A 21,700-nucleotide genomic window follows, 5' to 3' on the forward strand; every position below is an offset into this window, starting at 1 on the left:
AGAGGGCCCCCAATAAGGGAAGGAGTGGACGCGTGCTGCCTTCGGGCACTCACGGTGCAGCCAACACAGGAAGCTCTGTGCCCACGAACACGCAAGGGTGTCCCAAGGGCTCAGCCGGATGATGGAGAGCTCAAGGTAGGGGGGCGGGGAGGGCAAAGCGGGGCGTGGCCAGCTCCAGCAGGTAAAGGTGAGGTCAGAAAAGGCTTCACTTGGCTCGAAGTGAGTCTGGAAGAGGGAGTCGGTGTGGCCAGATACAAGGGGGCGGGGGAAGGGGCAGGCAGGGACTGCACGGGCAAAGATGGGGAAGCCAGAACTGCAGCCTGGGCAGAGGGGAGGGCACCTGGATCTGCCTGGGAGCACTGTCCCATTTCAGAGGGAAGGACATTGAAGCTCAGAGAGGTTGAATAATCCAAGGTCACACAGCTGGACGGGTGCAGAAGCAGGGTCGAAACCCAAGTCTGCCTGCATTTTTCTCTCTTCCTGAAGCTGTCTGTTTTAGAAATATCACATCTGGAATGCTCAGAAATGTTTGCTGGTTCCTTCCCCTAATAGAGCTGCACATTCAAAGTCCTCATGCGGTCGCTATGGACTGACCTAAATCGCCTCACCAGGACAGGCTCTCCCCATGGAATCTCTATCTTAAGCCAGATCCAGGTGGACCCAGTTCCACAGGCTTTTATAACACGCTTCATGCAGAGCCATGAAGACCTGTCAGTGTCTGGCTGCATCTGCTCTGAAAGTCGCTCTCCTTTTCTGAAAGGTTAATTGTGCCAAAAGGTTTCCAAAGATGTGGCGCTTCCCTACTTACGGAGCTCTGTAAGTCAAGAAAGCTGGCCCTCAGATTCACGATGATTGGATTTTTTAGAGATAAGTCTTTAGAATGTAGATAAACGAAGTCATGGAATCTGTACCTGAAAACCGTTTAACGTGGTCGGAACTGTCCCAGTATCTCGGGTGAACTCTTCCCCATGATGGCATGAGGGGTCTAGACATGTCAAGAGTGCAAATTACTTCTGTGTCTTACTGTGCCAGACACTGGGCCATCCAACCAAAAAGGTCGCTGGCTAAGCAACTCATGCAAGGAGAAAGCATGTGGATCTCTGGGGCTTTTGTTTTCTGTTTACTAACCTGTATCTAGAAGCATCCTTCCCAAATATAGCACAATTTCTGTTAATCATCACCCAACTTAAACCACGGTACTCATGCCAGACTTTGATGTTCTCAGTGGTGCAGACTGTCTTTGAGATGTGTCCGTGTATTTTTAGAAAGCAGCATTCAAAAGTAAGTGCTTGATTTTTTTTGCGGGGGGTGGGGGGTGGGGGGTGCTGTCTGTGACGGGAATGGTGAAGCTTTCTTAGTGGGCAATTAGAATCAAATTCTCTGTTATGAATGCCAGATATGCCGGCATGTCATTAATTTATACCTATAATTAGAGTAAAATTTTGCTCATTTAGATGGAATGAAAAATCTTTATTACTAAAATCTTTATTACCAACCTTTATTAGCTGGCCCCATAGAATAATAAATGCAACTGTACTAATTTTAAAGGCTTCCATCCATTTGTAGTGATGGAGAGAAGTATTGATGTTTGCAAATACAGAGCTCACTTGGCTTGGAGGCTCTGTGGGACAGAACTGTTTGGAAATAGGGCATTGTTTTTGCTTAGCAGAAATGATCATAATGCCTAAAAAAGGTGATATTTTAGGAAAGTGAAATCTGATGTTCATATTACTAATATCTTTAACAAATTCATTCTTTAGGGCAGTGAGTTCAGAGGCCTAAGTAGGGATGGAGGGTGGACGTGATGATCACCCCTCCCCGTGAATACTTCCAGTCCTTACCCTAAAACTCTGACAATGTGAGACTTGAGTTTGGAGTGACCCAGCTCTGGAGGGGAAAGAATGACATTTCCACACGGGGAGCTGTAGGAAGCCCCCTGGGCTGGGCCTGAGCAGAGCCAGGAGGAAGAGGGGAGGCGGGGCTGCTTTTGTGAGTATTTTGGAGTTCCTTTCTCATCTGAACTATTCTCTGGGAATGGATGGGGCATCAATTCACCTGAGAACTGAAGAGGGATGGTAGCAGTGCATTTTCTGGGAAGAAGGGAAATCTGCTTCTGGGACTGGATCAGTGGTGCTCTGTTATCGGCTGTTCAGCCCCTGGACTGCTGGGATGGGGGTGGGAACGTGGACACTGTCCACTCACTGGGACATGCTGAGCACCTGCTCTGTGCCAGGCTCCGTTTCAGTGCTGGGGGCACAGTGAGGACCAAGCAGCCAGGGCTCCGCTCCCCACTGCGGACGTTCAGTGAGATTATCGGCTGATGCCAGTGACCAAGGCAGGCCCCTGGAACGCCGTCCTGCTGGGAGGTGCTCTTGCCCTAGGAAAGCCACGAAGGGCCAAAGAGGCCAGGGCAGCAGGTTGCTAGAGCTTTGAGCTAAAAAGAGCCAAGCTCAGTCCTTGGGGAAGAGACCGCAGAGAAACTCTCGTGAGGGATCTGTGATGGGCAAGAGGCCCTCAGAGAGGGTGGCCTGTGTCCAGCCTGTGGACAGTGGAGAGGCCCACTGGGGGTGGGCGTGTCACCAGCATGCTTGGGGCGGTAGCTCCAGAGCATCCAGAAACGCCGGCAGCAGAACCAGGGAGAGGCCGGGAGCCGCGAGGTGGTGGGAGCGTCAGAGCAGCCTACCGGCTCTACATCCGCCCTTAGCCCCGCACTCCCAGCTCAGATGTGGGGAGAAACTGGCCCCCTCTTAGGATCACTTAAGCCCAGGAATGATCTGGGGAAGGAGGAAGAAGGACAGTGGTAGCTGGAGCCGAGTTTAATTTGATTTTAAAAATAAAAGTGATATCATTTGCACCCTGATTGAAATGGTGCGATTCATCCCTGTTACATAAACAGAAAGCTCCGTGAGTCTCCAGTAAGATTTAAAACTAAATAACAACAAAAAACGTTCAAGTATTTAAAAAACTAGAGAACAGTCTTAAACTCTTTACGCATCGCTTAGGAGGCAAAACGAAATGCGTTTCTTACTTGCTCATCCGTCAGAACTTGGACGTGGCGAGTACAAATGGACCGGAACTCGTCCCTGGAGACGGTATTGGTCCGCATGGTGTCGAAGTTCTCAAACTCCTGGGCGATCGTGTTGTAGTGGAAGGTCACAGCTTTGTGGAGCCGGGCCAGGACCTCTTGGTTTGCCATTTTCTTGGGAGATACGGGCGGCGGGCCTTTGGGCATCTTCTCAGCCCACTCAGCAGCAGCCTGGGCAAAACAGAATGGAAAGTTGATCCATTTAATAAATGAAGAATCATCTTGGCTCCGCGTGCCTCAGCCAGGGCAGGTCCTGGGAGGTCCAGCTTAGTGAGGAAGATGAAGAGGCAGGAGACAGTGTGACCCAGAGGCCCGACTGCAGGGGCAGATCTGGCGGAAGGGGAAGCCTGGGCTGACCTGCCACGGAGGAGAAGCAGAGCATGTCGGCCCCCGTGGGGCAGGGCAAGGGGCCGGGCCGGGCCTGGGGAGGGCGCACCTCTTCCCCTCATCCCTTCACTCGTTCAGCCTGTCCTCTGGTTTGTGTAACAAGCACGCGGTGAGTGTCTGCTCTGAGCGGTAAGGGAATCGACAGGGATGTGGATCCAGACTGCTTTCATTTTCCGAGCCTCAGTTTGATTAATTTACGCTGCCAGCGGTTGGAATGTGGAAGGCGGTTTTGGACGGCTGCTACCGCATTGTGCTGCAGCACCACTGTCGGCTAAGTGTCCCTTTGGGTCTGAAACTTTGAGACCCGCAGGGATCTGATCCTGATGAGCGCAGGTTCCTGCAGTTGGAGGCTGTGGGGACAACGGAGCCGCCCGCTGGCCTGGAGCCCGTTCAGCACTCCTCGTAGGGCAAGGACAGCCGGGTGTTGGGAGGTGCTTTCAGGGCCTGGGGGCGCTGTCCAGGGTGCTGAGAATCCCCGAGGAGGGACAGGCCCTGTCTGCACCCCAGGACAGCTTTCTGCGGGGAGGAGTGAGCCACGAGGAAAGAGGAGCAGAGGAAGGATCTTTTTACTGGATGTTTAGGCTGACGTGCTGGCAAAGGGCTCGTGGCCAGGTGAGCTGCAGGGGCCTTCAGCCCACGTTCAGCATCTCAGTGTGCATCGGCTGACGATCCGTGCGGTGGACAGACCACAGGAAGAGCAGGGAAGTTCCTTAGTGACCATCGGCAGCCCTGGAAATGACAAGGGCCTCTGTCTATCCTGGGCACTAAGGAGACTGGAGCTGGAAGGGTGAAGCCGGGGTGGGGGGCGGCTGAGTCCCCAGCCTCCTGCGAGGGCAGTGAACAGGGCCAGGGCTGCAGCCCTGATGTGCCTCTACTTGCTGCAATTAGGAAAAGGCCCCGAAGCTACACCTGTGGTCACTGCAAGAGCAGGTCGGCTCCTGGAGTATGAGGACGGGATGGCGCCCCGGGGTGGGAGGGGAGACCGGGCTCCATGAGAACCCAGGGGTAACGGAGGCATGCATGCTGACCCCGTACCAGAGTGGATTCTCAGATACACTGGGTTTCTCCATATCAAAACCCTTCATGACTGTTAGCTAGGATAACAGTTCTTTCAAAGCACCAGCACTTTACCAGATGATCAATCTAATCCCCCCAGCCTGTATTAAAACTTGGTCATGATTCACGTTCAGCAATTCCATAGCAATATAGGTATTATATGCTACTAGCCTTCAGGACAGAGCATAACATTACTTTATGAAATTGTATCAAACACAAGATGCTGCTGGGAATATCCCCCAAAACGTGAACATACACACACTCAGACCACAGCCCACCACATCCTTGACCACCCAAAGGTTAACAGAGGCTTTTAAACGTGTCCATTTGGAGCCATCTGTAAAGCGAATGAACGCCTTTCTTTTTTCATTCTAGAAAAAAAGTGATATTACAGACACATCTTACGCTTGTTCAAACAGTTGAAAATGCACCCCCTGTATCTAGGTAGGAGGGCCTTTCCCTAAACATCGCAAGGGGTGTTGGTGCTCAGGGAGTACAAGGACCTTTTCTGGATGGAGACTCAGGCTCGAAGTCCATCCTTACACTTGTCACACCTTTGGGGCCTGAGGAGGACGCACCCCAGGTGAACATAACTGGAAGGAGCACAGGTGGTCATGTCCCGCAGGGGAAGGCGGGTCCCCGGTCTGAGGCCAGACTCTGCCTCTAACCGGCTATGCGACCCCGCAAGCCACTTAACCATGCTTCCCTCAGTTTCCTCATCTTTCCAGGAGGAATCAAGGCTCCCCCGAGACGGCGTGTGTGACTGCTCTTTGAAAGCGTTAACACACAAAACGAATCGGAAACACTACTATTTTAACAACAGATATGGAAGAATTCTAACAAAGTAGGATGGGCAACCTTAAGTTAATATGCTTTAAACTCTGGAGGAAATCGAATCATTTTCGAGCAAAATATAGATTACTAAATTTAACTTAAGTAATAGGAAAGCATGAATAGACAGGTAACCACCAAAGAAATTTAGAAAGTTCTTAAAAGATCTACCATCTATCAGTAAAAAGGTGCCAAGCCTAGATAATTTTTACATTAGTCAAATTATTCCAGATATATATAGTATTCCAGTTCATTTTATGTTACCCTAATACAAAAGTGTGATAAAGAAAACACTTGGAAAGAAAAATATAAGTCAATCTAGTTTATGGATATAAATGCAAATACATCAAAAAAAGAAAACTTTAGGAATATTTAGTGCCATATTTTAAAAGGGCCTACCAAGATCAATTAGGGTTTACTCCAAGAATAAGAATCCTTCAAGAATTAGCAAAACTTCAATTCCTTATATTAGCAAAGGTCACATATCAACAGATGGCAAAATGGCATTTAACAAAATTCGGCAGTCGCTCCTGACTAAATGGTATAGAATAGAACAGAACATATAAACCACACGGAAATAAAATGAACATCCTAAACACGAGAATATTAACAGACACTATCTGCAAATATGTTACATGGGTGAAACACTGAAGCACTTCCATTAAAGTCAGAAACAAGACAGGCACGCTCACTGTCAGTTCTGCTAGTCACATTTTTAGAGGTTCCAGCTTTTGAAATAAGACAAGATGAAATAAACAGTATAAATGTTGAAAAACAAGGTTTATCATTATTCGGGATACGATTTTACAACTAGAAAATCTCAAGACAATGAGGAAAGTGGCTGGATTCAAGTAAAAAATACCAAAAAAAAATACTTCTTTTTTAAACAGTAAATATAACTAGTTAGAAATTGCATTGTGAAAAAACATCCACATTCACATTAATGACAAAGCTACGGAATACCTTGGGATAGATTACATCTGAAAGGCATAAGACCTACACAAAGAAAGCCATACACACTCTACTGAAGGTTATTAAAGCAAGACTGGAATGAAAAGAGACACATACTACGTTCCTGGACGAGAAGACTCTACTTCCAAAGGTAAAACCTTTGTCAAAGTATAAATCAATAAAACTCTAGTAAAAATCTCAATGGCTTGGGATTGACGTATACACACTAATATGCATACAATGGATAACTAACGAGAACCTGCTGTATAAAAAAATAAAGAAAAATTTTAAAAAAAGAAAAAATATCTCAATGGATATTTGGGGGACTCATTAGACATAGATATTAAAGTTGGTAAAGAAAAAGAAGTATGTGAGATTTGCCATGAAATTTTTGGAAACGGCTAGCAATGATGTTTTTGAGCCACCAGATATAAAAACACCGTAAACTTGATATAATCAGAATAATAGAATCAGAAGAGCTAGGCCCAGAATATGCAAATAAATCAGTGGACACGGCTGGCTGACTCCAAGATACTTGGGGAAGAGAGGCCCTCCCAAGCGAAACGGAACATCCGAGTTTCATAAAGGAAAATTCTTTCTTCTTTCTTGAGTCATCAGCGTCAAAACGCAGTCCTTCTGAGGTCCCCATCTCAGCAAATGGAAATTGTCCCAGTGGCTCAGAATAGAGGCCTCTGTGACGGATCTTTCTATCACTCATACCCAAACCACCCGCAAATCCCAGGGGCTCTGCTCCCAGTGCATACCTGGAAGCTGACCGCTCTACCCTCACCCCCTGGTCCAGGCTGCCATCATCTTGCACGGATTATTGCATCAGCCTCCCTGTTTCCACCCTCAGTCTTTTAAAGTACACACACACGTGTCAGCACTTGTTCTCTGGATGGAGGGGTAAGGGAGGGCAGAGCCATAATCAAAAAGCCATAGTTATTTTCCCCTGAGGACGATCTCTTTAAAGTGCAAATCAGGTCAGGCACAACTCTCAAACGGCTTCCCATGTTGCTCAGAGTAACAGGCAGGGTGTCACAATGGCTTGCCCACGACTCCCTCTGACCTCACTCTGTGAGAGCCTCCTGCTGTGCTTCATTCACAGCAACCTCCTTCCTGCCTCAGGGCCTTTGCACTTGCTCTTCTCGCCCTTCTCTCAGGGTTTTTATCACGTTCCCGAGCCGAACTCCAGATTCTCTCTCGCATTCCCTGCTCATTTCCATCCCACGTACAACTCTCTGATCCACCTCATATTTACTCTAATTGTCTATCTCATCCCAACAGAAAATAAACTTCCAGGTAAGTCTAGTCTTTTGTGCACTGCTGGATTCTTGAGTGCTTAGAAGAACCTGGCACACAGCGGGACCTTGCTATTTGTTCAAAGAAAGAGTGGATAAACAGTGTCTCCACACAGCCAATCAAATGAATGATTGCTCTGGGCAGCCACCCTGGGTCTTCTGTTAGAAAACTCTGACCTGGGGGCTTCCCTGGTGGCGCAGTGGTTAAGAGTCCGCCTGCCGATGCAGGGGACACGGGTTCGTGCCCCGGTCCGGGAAGATCTTACATGCCGCAGAGCGGCTGGGCCTGTGAGCCATGGCCGCTGAGCCTGCGCGTCCGGAGCCTGTGCTCCACAACGGGAGAGGCCACAACAGTGAGAGGCTCACGTACCGCAAAAAAACAAAAAACAAACAAAAAAAACTCTGACCTGGTCATGCTGCAAAAAAAATGGAAAAGAAAATAAGATTCCACTTTTTTCTTCTAAGAAATGCAAATTTCTTGATTGACAATATCAGTGCTGGAAAAGGGGGAATAAAGTATCTGGAGCCATAAAAGTGCCTATCCTTTGACTTGGTACCTACCCTTTGAAGACTTTCCTTGAGGAAATAAACATGGAATTATCATTACAGTATTATTTATGGAATTCACAAAATTAAAAAAAAATTAGCAACACTTTAGATGTCTAAAGTAGGAGAATGGTTAAATAAAACACGATATTTCTAGAAGATGGATGACAGTGCAGCTATTTAGAACGTTTCAAGAAATAGTTTAACAATATGGTAAAATGTTTGCAGTGCACTAAGTGGAAAGGGGCCACAAAAGGGTCCAAATGATCACACGAGCACACACACGTGCACACACGTGTATATATACACACCCCAGTACTAACGCTTGTTCTCTGGATGAGGAATAAGCGAGGGCAGAGCCAGGCAGAGGACTGGGTGGGGCTCCCAAGCCGGGAGTCTTGCCTGCCCCACGGGTCGCGGTCCTGAGGTTGCGGGGCCGGGATAGCCTGCTTGCGAGCGACGTGGAGGAACGGCTGGTCGGGGAGCCCTGCTCGGTGTGACTGCCCTGGATGTGAATCTGCCCGCTCTCCACCTGTGCAGGGATCAGAGTGACACCCGGGTCACACTGAATCCCAGAGCCCTGGGGGGAGGGCGAGCATCTCTGCCGGGCGTGTGACACACGCACACACGATGCACTTACAGAGGATGAACACTCAACGCACGCCCGAGATGACTGTACTGAGCCATCCACAGACACCCCTGGAATGTCTGCTGTGTGCCAGGCTCCTCGTTAGATGCTGGGGAGACAGAGGTAACAAGTAATCCTTAAGTAGTCTTGCCTGGGTAGGGTCTGGGGGGGAAGAGAGATGAGGGCCAGTCTCACAGGTGAGCAGAGATTATAACGGGTCATGTGCTCTTGACACAACTGATGGAAACAGCCTCCAGAGGAGGAAACCACTGAGCCAGGAGGTGAAGGAGGTACAGGTGCAAATCCTTGAAAACTGGCACCCGGGGTGCTATTATCCTTACTCGACAAGCTGGCGGGAAGTTCAGGAGAGCAGCGCCAGCTTCCGGCACCACCAGCGCTTTCCTCAACATCCCCACAGCCACAGCCAGAGGCCAGGCTGTGGACACGGAGAGAGAGGGGACTATGTTTGTCACAAAGGTGGTTTGGCTGCCAGTTAGAGATATTCTTTTGCTGCTTGCAAAGATAATTATTGCATGTTCACTGTAGAAAACTACAAACAAGGCACAAATTGAAAACAAAGATCACTCATTACCCCGCCCCCAGCGGCACCACGGCCATCGCCTTTGTGCACAAGGGACCAGCCCTTGACCAGAAGGTCCCCAGGCCCCAGGGGACGCAGCCGCGCTGCTCCCCACCCCGTGCCACCCGGAGAAGCCTCTGGCCTCTGGAGGGTAGGGGCCTCCTGGCTCTCCCATCAAGGGCAGTTGGGCTCGAGGCTGTTAGGCGCCCACATTCTGGTTCCCATCCTGCTCTCTGCAGAGCCGCTCAGCCACCACCGCCAGCCTAGCTCTGAGTGACTGGAGACGCCAGGGAAGAACAGATGGCTCCTGGTCTGGCGCTTTTGTGTCCCCAGCACTTCTCACGTGATCGTTATATCTGAATGGGGAAAAATAGTGCTTTTTCTATAACTAGAAGAAATGTTTCTCCTAATCAGAAAAGACACCACTATCTTCAGATGCAAATGTCACTTTCCAAAACTAACTACGCTTTACATAAAAGGTCCCCTCAGGATAGGAATCACAGCTGCAAGATGGAGAGGCGCCCACTTCCGTCCCCACTATTCTTTGGAGCAGGAGACGCTGGGCCTGCGTCCTCAGCGCTCCTCCCCGCAGCCCCCCATCTGACAACTGCGCACACCGGTGACTTTTCAAATGAAAAAAGAAAAAAACAAAGTAGACTCATGCACTACGGGTCTGACCCAGTTAGAGAATGATTTACATGTTTTGAAGGTATCTTCTCTCATTTATTCAAGGGTATTCATGGAACCTTGTTTTACTAAACAATTGTCCCTCTTGATGTCGCAGAGAAGTACGGGTCGCCTGTCCCAAAAGGAAGATTCCTGGTCCCCTTTGTGACGACACGACAGTGTTGGTGAAATACATAAAAGAAATAATGTCCCAACACATGGAGCACACAGTCATCAAAGAGCTGACTAATAACACCTCAATTTTATGGAGTTTTTCTCAGGCTCAAACGTAGCCACGTATGTCATTTAGTAAAAAGCAAGCTTTACAGTGTAATCCAGGGGTTCTGAATCCTGCCATTGCTTGGACTCACCCAAGAGGCCACCCCAACCAGTGGGGGGTCAGAGGGAAGAAGCCCGCGTGGGAGGGGCCCGGGGGGAGGTCTGTGCAGAACTCACCCTGAGCCCACCCCTTCTGCCCCAGCTCAGGGCTCCTCGCGCCCCACAGCCCAGTGTCTCTGAGGCCGCCTTCCGCCCAGACTGGGCTGTCTCCCAGCGCGCACAGTGCCGGCTGATGAACTGGGGGAGCCCTGCAGGCACAGAGCTGGGACCCCCAGCCTGTGTCCCGTCCTCCTGGCGGCTCAGGCCAGATCCACCACCATTCTGCGCCTGACACCAAACGTGAAGAAGGGGCAGGCCCACCCGGCCTCGAGAGCACAGCCAGGGAGCAGCAACCCAAGTTCCGCCTGACTGGGACCCAGCAGAAGTCGACCAGGGGCCAGACTGGTCAAGTGGAGGGGCCGGGCCTGGAGGGCGAGGACAGCTCGCCGTCAGCTGAGGGCTTTGGGGCTGCTCAGGGCTGAATGGAGCTCAGTTCTGCTCTTTCTTGTGACCTCAGGCAAGACGCACTCCCCTCTGCCTCACTTTCCTCACGAGAATAAAACCCGAACCGTCTCAAAGGTCAGGCCTGGGATCTCAACAAGAAAACCCTCGCAGTGCTTCGCCCAATGCCCGGCAAACATGGGCGGCCGTTCTTGCTGTTCCTGCCGGTTGTTTTAATAGACATCTTTGCCTGAGTCAAGAGGTCGGGCAGAGCTGGGCTGAGTCCTGGTTCCTGGCCCACGCCGGCTCTATGGTGGGTCATCAGAGGGCAGAGGCACGTGGCACCCGTTGTTGCCTGCAGGTCAAGCCAGCCTGCTGGGGAGGGAAGCCAGGTCTGAGACGTGGTCACGCACCTCGAGGAGGGCCCTCCACAGGCCCCGGGCTCCTGACCAGCTGCTTCGGGCCCTGCAGGCGGAGCCGAGGCTTAGATTCAGGACAGCTAGGCTAGAGCCCTGCCATCTTCTGGCTGCATCTCAAGCAGTCCCCTCACTTCCCTGGGCCAAGGTTCTCAGTCTGTAAGGTCGTGACAGCCACACCAGTCAGAGGGAGCTGCCCGCAAGAATCATCCCAGGAGACAGGGGACAAACAGGGAGCATCCTGTCCTCTCAGGAAGGCACTGCACCGACCTGTCCCCCATAAAGACGAATTAACCCCATCTCTGCTGCAGGGAACTCATATTTGAAAGGGGTTGGGGGATCCCCAAGTAAGAAACTTGTGACCCCAACCCAAAGCTGAGAGAGTGAGCCCAGGGCAAGAACAAGCCAGAGAGGGCAGGGCACCCCAGGGGGTTCACTGACCCTGGAATTCTGTTAGCTCATATTCAGTTTTATTGTACTCTTGTTTCAACAGCTCTGTTACGGGAATGATTCCATAACAGAGCCTTCTAGTGTCCTGTCAATAAGTTACGTCCAGCCACGTTCTTGGCTGACTTATAAAATCAATTTTCCATGAAATCGTATCCTAAGCAACTTCTCTAGGTAACCTGGAGGAGAGAACGTGGTAGGGAAGGGGTGGAGGGGTGGGCTGAGCTGTCAGATGATCTGGTAGGGCTGGGGACAGAGACATGCCATGTATCTGTTTGCTGGTGGCATGCTGCATTCAAGGCCCATTTCCTCAACTCCCCTGTCTCCACATCCTTTGCCATGGGACTCCGGGGTTCCTCCCACTGAAGAGCTGAGAATATTTCCCTATCCTGTGGCTTTGGATTCAGCCATATGACTGCTTTGGCCAAGGGAACGTTAGCAGGTACAACATGACCAAAGAATTAAAAAGTGCTTGTGTGATCTGCAAGCCTTCCCGTGTCTGTCGTGCTGCCTTGAGAGGAGCCCACATGACTTCGCTCTGGTCCAAGGAGCAGAGATATCCCAGTCAGGCCACCAGAGCCGAGCCAGCCCAGATCAGCCAGCCCACAAGCAAAAGCCGAACGAATGCTCACAGTCCTGGAGGTTCCGTGGTTGTTTGTTACACGGCGATAGCTGACCACTTCAGTTCTGAATTTCTAGTTAGTGAGAAATAAAAGGTACTGAGCTCAGAGTACAGAGACGAGAAGGTGGCTTTTTGGCTGTCAGTGTTCCTTGACGATGGGCACTTTGCAAAGGGACTTTGTGATACTCCTCCTGTGGGTGTCCAAGGTGGCAGTCACCTGGCTGGGACAACATGGTTTAGCAAGGTCCATTCCAGCTGTCAGATTAGAAACATGTGAGTATATCAGTCTAACTATTATGAAGGTTATAATTAGCTAATCAGACTGCATGACTCTTCTACTAAGTTTTGTTCTGAATACTTAGGGATTCAATTATACAGTTTTTCCCATGATTCCTTACAGGAGGAAAAAAAAACAATCCCAAAACTTCATACAGAATAAGAATACAGCAGGTAGCAAAAACTCCTAATTAGAAATACTCAGTAATGAATTCCTCTACTTCCTTTTAAAGAATAGTATAATTACTTCTAAGAATTGAAAAATTGCTTCATTTGATCAAATATTTTGATTAGCAAAGAAATTAATTGCACTGTATCTTCATTTGTATTTACAGTGAATTAATGAATGCTAAAAATAACAACAGCAGCAAAACTGCCTGTCAAAAAAAAAAGATAAAACATTAAAAAAAAATCCAGTTGAGAATAAAGTGAAAGCTCTGTGTGCAGACGTGCTGCTACAGACGCCTCCCGCCGGATCAAGGAACCAACTTTTGCGACTCCCAGAGCCCAGCACGCGAGGCCAAGGGTAGACGCTCGTCTGTCGGGAGGTCTGGAGGTCTTAGTGATCGATGAATTGGCCTCAGCGATCCAGTATGCTGTTTGCAGATTCAAAAGGGTGACACCAGAACTGCAGGCACAACCCAAGTTTCCCGGTGGCGTGACCGCTGCCCACACTGGGATCTCTGACCACGGAGGGATTCTTTCTAGGCAATGCATGAAGGCAGATCTGGAGATTCCAGGTTCCTTTTCCTCTGGAAAGGCTACAATCAAGTCAAGCTTCAAGTCATCTGAACCAAGGCTAACTGAGACCCAGTCGTGGTGGCCGTCCTTCCCTGTGTCTCCTTCACCCAGGCGCTGGGCTGGGGCGTTGCAGAAGTTTCTCTAATCCTCCCATTGCCCTTCGAGGCAGCCATGGTTCTCCCTATTTCTAGACAAAGTAAGTGGGTCAGGACCCGGCCCAGTCCCCAGGCTATTCCCCTGTGAGCTGATGACTTCAGAGCTGTGCTCTCCCATCCTTCCATGATCCCAGCCCCACCACACGCACAAGTACAGAGCCCACCCAAGAGAGGAATATGCGAATTCATCAGCACTGACTGAGGGCCTACCGCGTGCCAGGCTCCATGCCAGGCAAGGGCAATAGAGCAGTCAACGGCAGAGACAAACCCCTGCCTTGGAGAAGCTGATGCTTTGAGATGCCCATGGAGGCAAGCACGGGGGACACCCACCCTAACAGCCCTTCCCCTTGGCCTCCCTCGCAGATCCTCTGCCCCTGGCCTCTCAGCCCACCTGACCCATGCTCTAGCCACACCCAAAGTACACGTTTCCCATCTTGGGTCTCTGCACATGCTGTCCTTATGCCCGGGAAGCCTGGTCTCCCGGTGTCCAGACACGGTGTAAGCTCATCAGAGAGCTGATTATGCCATCTCTGCCCCTGACCATGCAGACTTAGGTCCTCCCCCTTCGGCTCTCCGAGCTGACTCCCACCATACAGCTCGACATTCACAACGGGTCCGTCCGACACCTCTGCACACACCCAGTGCACAAGTCCTTTGGTAGCACGGAATTGCCACAAAATGCTGAGAAGTAGAGGAAACATTTAAGCTACGCCTTCAACCCTTTAATGTTCAAGAAACTCCTGGCTGAATTCATGTATGAAACTATGAGATGAATTCTTCCACGCAAATAAATTACACACCGTATAATCACGTCATTACTAAATATTATACAATAACCACACACTCACTGAAGTAGGATAGAATAAAAACTAATAATGCAAACATTTGGTGTTTGCTATGTTCGGTACCATGCAAAGCTCTTTCTGCATTAACTCGCTTCATCCAAACACCAAACCTGTGGGGGGGACACTCGAGACAGCTCCCACTGACAGTAGGAAGCTGAGAGCAGGGGCCTGGCTCTGGTCTGAACTCTAATCCCAGCTCTGGCACTTCTAGCTGTGTGACCGGGAACGGATGCTGTGACCTCTCTGTTCCTCGGTCTCCCGATCCTTAAAAGGGATCTTAGGAGGGTCAGCTGAGTTAATTTAGGTAAAGTGCCTAGAACAGGGCCTGGCTCACAGCACGTGACCAATGTGTATTAGCCACCGTTTGGATGCTGGTGTCTGACTGTGGGTGACAAGAAGATGACGGTAACTGGCTGGGCAACATCACTAGGTAGGCCAGGGTCTGGCACACACTGTCACACATGTGCTGAATGTGGGAAGGTAAGATTCTCCCAGTCAAATGGGGCAGCTAAAGCCAGAACGTGAGAGCTCACCTCCAAGCGAGACGTGTAGGTATGTGGTAACAATTAAGAAACTGGTGCTGTCTGCAGCCTGGATTTGCTCTGCGAGGCTTGTTCGGAACAATGACTTCTTGGATTGACTCCTGGCTTCCTGATATGGTCATGACCTCGTAGAATCAACGGTACAGCTCAACTCTGATGTTTAATTGACCCAAACATTGGCAATTGAATTAGACTGCAAATCAGACTGCCGTGGCCCTGGAGGGGGTCTGCGGGGATGGGCTGTGTCACAGTCCGCTTATTTTGAACATGTAGAGAGCCTTGTACATGAATACCCTGTACGTGAATACCCTATACATGAATACCCTATACATGAATACCCTCATGTATTCCCACTGAGGGTAGGAATCAAGAGAGATCGCCAGCCCAGATTCGAGGGGAGTGCTGGCGAAAGCATCTGGAGAATGCGAGAGTGAGTGACAAATACAAGGTGGGACATCGGAGGAGCTGTACAGCATTCCCCAGAGACGGGCTGAGGCCCGGCCCTGCTGGCGCTGTACAGGGGTCAGGTGGAAGCAAGCCTGGCACGGCCCCCTTTGCTTTTCTGCAAGAGGCGTGGAAACCAGGTGGCCAAGCCCTGTCCTAATTCTGGCAGGGGCCCATCTGGCAGCTGCTAGAGAGGTAGGTGCCCAGTCCCTCGACTGTCCACACCCCTGGAGGCTGGGGAAGACGGGAGGACCTTCTACTCCTTCTGACTGGAGGCTCCAGATCCAGATGGGGCCCAGGATGCATGGGTGCTTCGACGCGCTCAGATTTGGGAGAAGCGTGTTAACCTCACGAGAACGGCGACGCGTCATGCTGGCTGTGGTCAGGTACCTTGAGCAGGTTGGCCCCTAACTGCTCCTCTGGTGCGATGGTGTCATTTTCATACAAGGCGGTGGTTGACAATATTCCTTTTCCTTTAGCTCAGGCACGGCGGGCCCAGCAGCCCCTCACCCTGCACTGTCACCAAGTCCACCGCAAGTGTCCAAGCGGCCTGTGTTATCCCTCCCACCCTGCCATCTACTCAACCGTCTCCAGGACAGCAGGTAGTAATTATCCCATTGGCAAGTGGAAAGTGAGTGAAATTTAGGGGAAACATTCAAAAATCACCGAAACTGTATCAAGAGGACTTAGCCTTTCTCGCCATCAGAGGCAAGAGTAAATAACGGGGATGACATTTCTCAATAATTTCCTTAATTTATTTCCAGTAACCTTCGAGGCTTTTCCTGAAAAGGAAACGTCCCCATTCTTTATAATGTTCATTAAAAATACATGGACACCATTATGTTTACAATAAAAAGAAAGATAAATCAAAGCAGCACTGTTGGCAACTAATATAAATGTGATGTTCATAAAAGATTACAAACATTTTGATGTGCTTTACGGTCCCTTGTTCAATTGAAAACTACAATCTTAAATTCTCTCTCGGAAAAAAATCATCTTCAAGTTACTCAACATCTCACTGGATGACTTTAAAGACAATATATTATAAACACAAGGTAAGGACAGATCTCATTGGCTCTGTGTTAGCTAGAATGTGACAAAATAATTACTCTGCATTGAATAAGGATGCGTTTTGTTAAAAAAAATTCCATTATTTCCATGATAATAAAGTAGAAAGATTTTATATGGATTTCTACCATGTCTTTTAAAAATTCTATTTCTGCTCTGAGCATTATTTTATATTCACGGAAGACACTGAAATTGCACTTTAAGACTTAAAAGAAATGTTAAACAGCAATGATTTCTAAAAACAAGTAGTGATACTCTATACAGTTTGCACGTAGCATTTTGAATGTAAAATGTTTTTCCCAGAAGTGAAAAAGAGGTATTTGCTGAGGGCAGACATTCAGATAATGTTTTCACCTCGTTTGTGAGAATCTTATGAAAAAGGTGTTACTGCTGACGTCCAGAGCTTGTCTTGTTTTTTCTTTTTTACTCTTCAACCAAGGCTCTGGTAGCATTTCAGTTTTAATACCTCGTTCCTCTTCTTTTGTGCCACCTGAGCTAGTGTTTCTTGTCCTGACTCGGGTGTGATGCTCCCGGTGGCACCAGGCATGCCCTTTGCTCCTGTCTGCAGAGCCTGACGGAGTCTCGTCGTCCACAGCTCCCCGGGCTCCAGGCCGAGCTCGGTGTCCCAAGAGTGACGTGCGGCCCACGCGCTGAGCCGACGGTGCGCGGTTGATCTGCGCCAGCCCGTGACCCCCACTTTGAGAAACGCTTCAGTGGGGCAGCGGAAAGAGCCAGCAGCCAAAAAGCCAGGGCCAAGCCACACGCTAGGGCCGATCCGCACGCCAGGATCTGAAAGTAACGCGGCACCTGTTCTGAAAGCAGCCGAGATGCTTTTCCCCTGCTGTGCGTGATGGACACGCGAGACACAGAGCAATACGAGTTTTGGGGGGCAGACTTAGCGGTGCACCCCGACTGAGAACCGGATCATGAGCAGGGCTAAAATCGTCATCTTTGTGCGCTCCATCTCCTCAAGCCTTACGGGAGTCCTTAGCTACCTTTCCAGCTGTCCCTGTTCCAAGAACGGATTCGGTTTGGCTGGCGATTATTCACAGCAAACTTCCTTTGCGAGAAGAGGTCCCGACTGCCTTAATTACATTTTGGTAATCTCCTTTTAATTACTTGCCGCCATGCATCCCCTAGAGGAAGGGATGGCTGATGTATTTAATGAGCTCGAGGAGGATGCATTAACTCTTCCTATTGTTTGTGACTTCTTTTCCTTCTATTAAGAACATCAGCTCAGGACTAAACTTCCGGAACCATCACTATGTACACGGTCACGGCTCTCACACAGCCACTTTGCCATCTCAGCCTCCCTTGAGGAAGCTGACCCAGGTCCCTGCTCAGAAGTCTTAAGGAGTCTCCTGCCGCTCAGAGAAAGGGACCTGAACTCCGGAGTGAGGGACGCAGGGCCCCGGTGGTCGGCCCCTGCTGCCCTCCTCCCTCTTCAAAAAAACGGGGCAGAAGAAACCCCCAATGCACCCTGAACAGTATGGTCGCCCCACACTGAGTCTTCACACCCCACATCCTTTCAAGCTGGAAGTCCCAACCTCAACTTGTCCTTCCGGTAAAGGCACCTCTGCTCAAGCACTGGCTTCTCAGCAGGACTTCCCACCCCCAGGCAGGTGTGGGGCTGATGCCACTTAGTCCCAAGCACCCACTGCACACGGACAGCGAAAGCGGGGGGTGAGGGCAAACAGTGGGCCAGTCTGTGCCACCTCTGAGTCCCCGCTGCCCCGCCAGCCTCCATGTCCCCTCCTGTCTCGAAACACATCTCCCACCGTCATTCACGTTGCAATTAATCCTAGAACCTCCTCGCAAGGACGTTCAGCAAAGTGCTTCCAGAGGCAAAGGGGGCTTCGCGAAGAAATCAGGTAGGACGAATGTCAGGGGAAGCGCGTGGCAACGTTGGAAGCTTTGGAGACGTTCGCCCCTGGTTCCGGGAACTCAAGGGTCGGCAGAGATGCTCAGAGTGACCGTGAGTGAGGACGAGCCGCGTCCTCTGCCTGCAGGCTGTGTGACCTCTGGACACAGCCCGTCAAGATTCAGCGTGGCCAGTGGAGTCCTCCAGTGGGAGCCGCTGGAAGGGTTTGGGCACGTACTTATAGGTGCTCGGCAAGGACACTCTACAGTAATTAGAACTCGGAACACTGGAAGTCGCTTCAAGACCAACGACGGGGCATCAGCGAAGCCAATGAAGCTGATTGCTGACCCAGGACACCTGTCTTCCCGCTCCCTTCCCCATTCAAAGGCCCAAAGCCTGGGCCACTCCTGACTCATTCTCTCACCTTCCCCTTTCCAAATGTATCCAGAAGCAGCCACGCCAGCAGCATCCCTCCCCAGGGTGCGCCCGCCTCCCTACTGGCCCTGGGCGCCCCCGGGCGCCCTCCCCGAGCCTTCCCCACCCGGTGTCCACCGTGACTTCTCTAAAATGTTAGTTGGTCATGGTCACGACGCTCCTCTCCCCACACCTTCCCTGGGTCTCCATGTTATTCAGAGTCGAAGTGAGCTACAGGGCTGCCCCCCTCATCCGTCCCTCCCGCCCACCCAGGCAGCCACACCTCAAGCCCCGAGGGCTCCCTCCTGCTGGGTCTCTGCAGGGTTGTGCTCCGACAGCCCCTCCCTAGAGGCCACTGAGTCCCTCCCTGCCCTCCGCTGGGTCTCGGCTCAGGTGTCCGCTTCTCACCAGGCTGCCCTTCTGTCTGGGTTTATTCTATCCCACAGCACATACTGGCTTCTGACATCGGGTACGTATTCTCATTTCTCGTCCGTCTCCCTCGCTAGAACGCAGGCCCCTGGCTGACCTCAGGACCCGCTCAGTGCTGGGTACCCAGCGGGCGCACAGGAAATGCCGGCTGATGGACAGAGTGACTGGGACGCTACACATCCACCCCACGTCGTCTCTAAAGCAACGTGATGTGCGTTAGAGACAAATCACTGCCGTGGAAATGCCCGCGATATCGCAGGAAGTGAAAAGGCAGCTCCGGAGGGACGTGCAGGGGTCCCAGAGGAGGAGCTGGGCAGCTGGGGTGGGAAAGCCGAGCCCTCTCTCCTATTTGGGGGTGGTTAGGGAATGGAGGGGAGGGGAGGTGCTGAGAGACAGGAAGGTGCAGCTGGAGAAACAACATGGGGTACAGTGGCTGCCTTTGGGAAGCAGGACTGTGGTGAACAGTTGATCAAGTGATCTCTGCTTTTAAATCTTTTGCAACAATTCAATTTTATTTCTATATGGGCATATATTACTTTGATACAAATAATAAACGTTTGTTTAAAAAAGAGTCTTGGGACTTCCCTGGTGGTGCAGTGGTTAAGAATCCGCCTGCCAGTGCAGGGGACACGGGGTCGATTCCTGGTCGGGGAAGATCCCACAGGCCACGCAGCAATTAAACCCGTGCGCCACAACTACTGAGCCTGCGTGCCGCCAGTAGAGCCTGCAAGTAGCTCACAACTACTGAGCCCGCGCGCCTAGAGCCCGTGCTCCGCGACGAAGAGTAGCCCCCATTCACCACAACTAGAGAAAGCCCGCACACAGCAACGAAGACCCAACGCAGCCGAAACATAAATAAATTAATTAAAATTAATAAAAAATAATAAAATAAAATTTTAAAGTTCAAAGAAAAATAAATTAAAAAATATTAAAGAGTCTTTTAAGAGTTGTGAGAATCCCCAACCACCCCCTAATTCAGCAGCATATACTCTCCGTCCTTGACCTCACCCCCAAAGGATATCTGTATAAAAAAGAGGATTAGACATAAATATACCAACATGTTAACACTGTTCGTCCCTAGGGCTGACTTTAATTCTCTCCTTCAAAATGACTGGTATATTCCAAATCATGTAAAATGGACACAGATTACTTCTACAAATATTAGCTTAAACCATATGAAATTGTCAATATTCAATCATTTAGGACTCTAAAAATGGTGATTTCATATGATTCAACCTACTAGAAAAAATTATTTTTTAAAAATGGGGCTGCTTTCAAGATCAATAAAAGTATTCCTATCCTTTGAGCCCAGTTATTTTATTTCTTGGATTCTTTCTTTAGGAAGAAGGTCCAAAATGTGTACATAGACTTGCATACAAAGTGTTCATGGCCCAGCAAATTACAGTGGCGGAAGCTGGAAAAAAACCAAAACGCTTAAAAATAAGGAGTTGATGGAATGTTATGCAGACATTTTAACTCATGTTTGGAAGAACTTTAAGTGACTTGGTGGAATTTAATGTTAAAGGAAAAACAGCAAGATACATGATTATATCTAAAATGTTATCTCCACTATGTAAAAACACGCATTACATCTGTACACTCACGTTCATGGCGGCATTATTCACAGGACCGTAGCTAAAACGTGGAAGCAACCCAAGTGTTCACTGGATAGGATAGAAATAGATGTATCCATAGATCAATGGATACACAAAACATGGTCTATCCATACAGTGGAGTATTATGAGACTTAAAAAGGAAGGAGTTCTGACCGTGCTACAAGAGGATAAACCCTGAAGACATTACGCTCAGTAAAATAAGCCAGACGCAAAAGGACAAGTACCGCAGGTTTCACTCGTCTGAGGCACCTGGAGTCGTCAAATTCCTAGAGAAAGTAGAACGGGGGGTGCCAGGGGCTGGGGGAGGGGGGTTGGGGAGTTAGTGCTTAATGGGGACAGGGTTTCAGTTTTTCAAGACGAAGAGAGTTCTGCAGGTGGAGGGTGGTGATGATTACACAGCAACGTGAATGGACTTCATGCCACTGAGTTGTGCATTAACTTAAAAAGGGTTAAGATGGCAAACTTTATGGTTTGGGGGTAAATGCATTAAAAATAGACGAAGAAGCTCTCCGAGGCAGCGTGGCCCTTGGGAAGAAGACAGCTCTGAAGCTGAACTGCCTGGCGTCCACTCCAGCTGCAGAGGCGGGTACCTGACTTTGGGACCCACGTGTTCCACCTGTATCCCCTCCCTCATCCGGGCAGCAAACCAGGTGAGCAAATGCCAGGGGGAGGGCCCAGAGCTCAGCAGGTCTCACTAAACCGTATGGAGGTTGTTCCTGTCATCACACCATCATCACAGGGTTAAACAACTATCTTCTTTTTACACTTTCCTGTATTTTCCAAATTTTTCACAATATGTATTTCTTTTAAAATCAGAAAAAAAGTATAATTCACATAAAAATAGTGACAGTTCCCACAGACAAAGAGAAAAGACAAGTCACAGACCAGGAGAAGACACTTGCAACGCCCATACCAACACAGGAGTGGAATCCTTTCAGGCAGTTCTCAGACGAGGGAGCCTGGATGGCTGATAA

The 21,700-nt window shown here is 49.8% G+C and overlaps 1 protein-coding gene across 1 annotated transcript in view; it reads right to left on the bottom strand.

Annotated features, from left to right (window-relative positions):
* EFCAB6 (EF-hand calcium binding domain 6) overlaps nt 1-21,700 on the bottom strand; it is an 88,649-nt gene that overhangs the window by 15,309 nt on the left and 51,640 nt on the right. The window contains 1 exon segment of the mRNA XM_027107900.1: nt 3,029-3,256. Within this exon segment, the coding sequence (XP_026963701.1) occupies nt 3,029-3,256 (228 nt within the window).

The sequence above is a fragment of the Aethalodelphis obliquidens genome, unplaced genomic scaffold (assembly GCF_003676395.1).
Source record: "Aethalodelphis obliquidens isolate GAN/ISIS:26980383/991018 unplaced genomic scaffold, ASM367639v1 scaffold8, whole genome shotgun sequence".
In the NCBI taxonomy this organism is placed as follows: domain Eukaryota; kingdom Metazoa; phylum Chordata; class Mammalia; order Artiodactyla; family Delphinidae; genus Aethalodelphis; species Aethalodelphis obliquidens.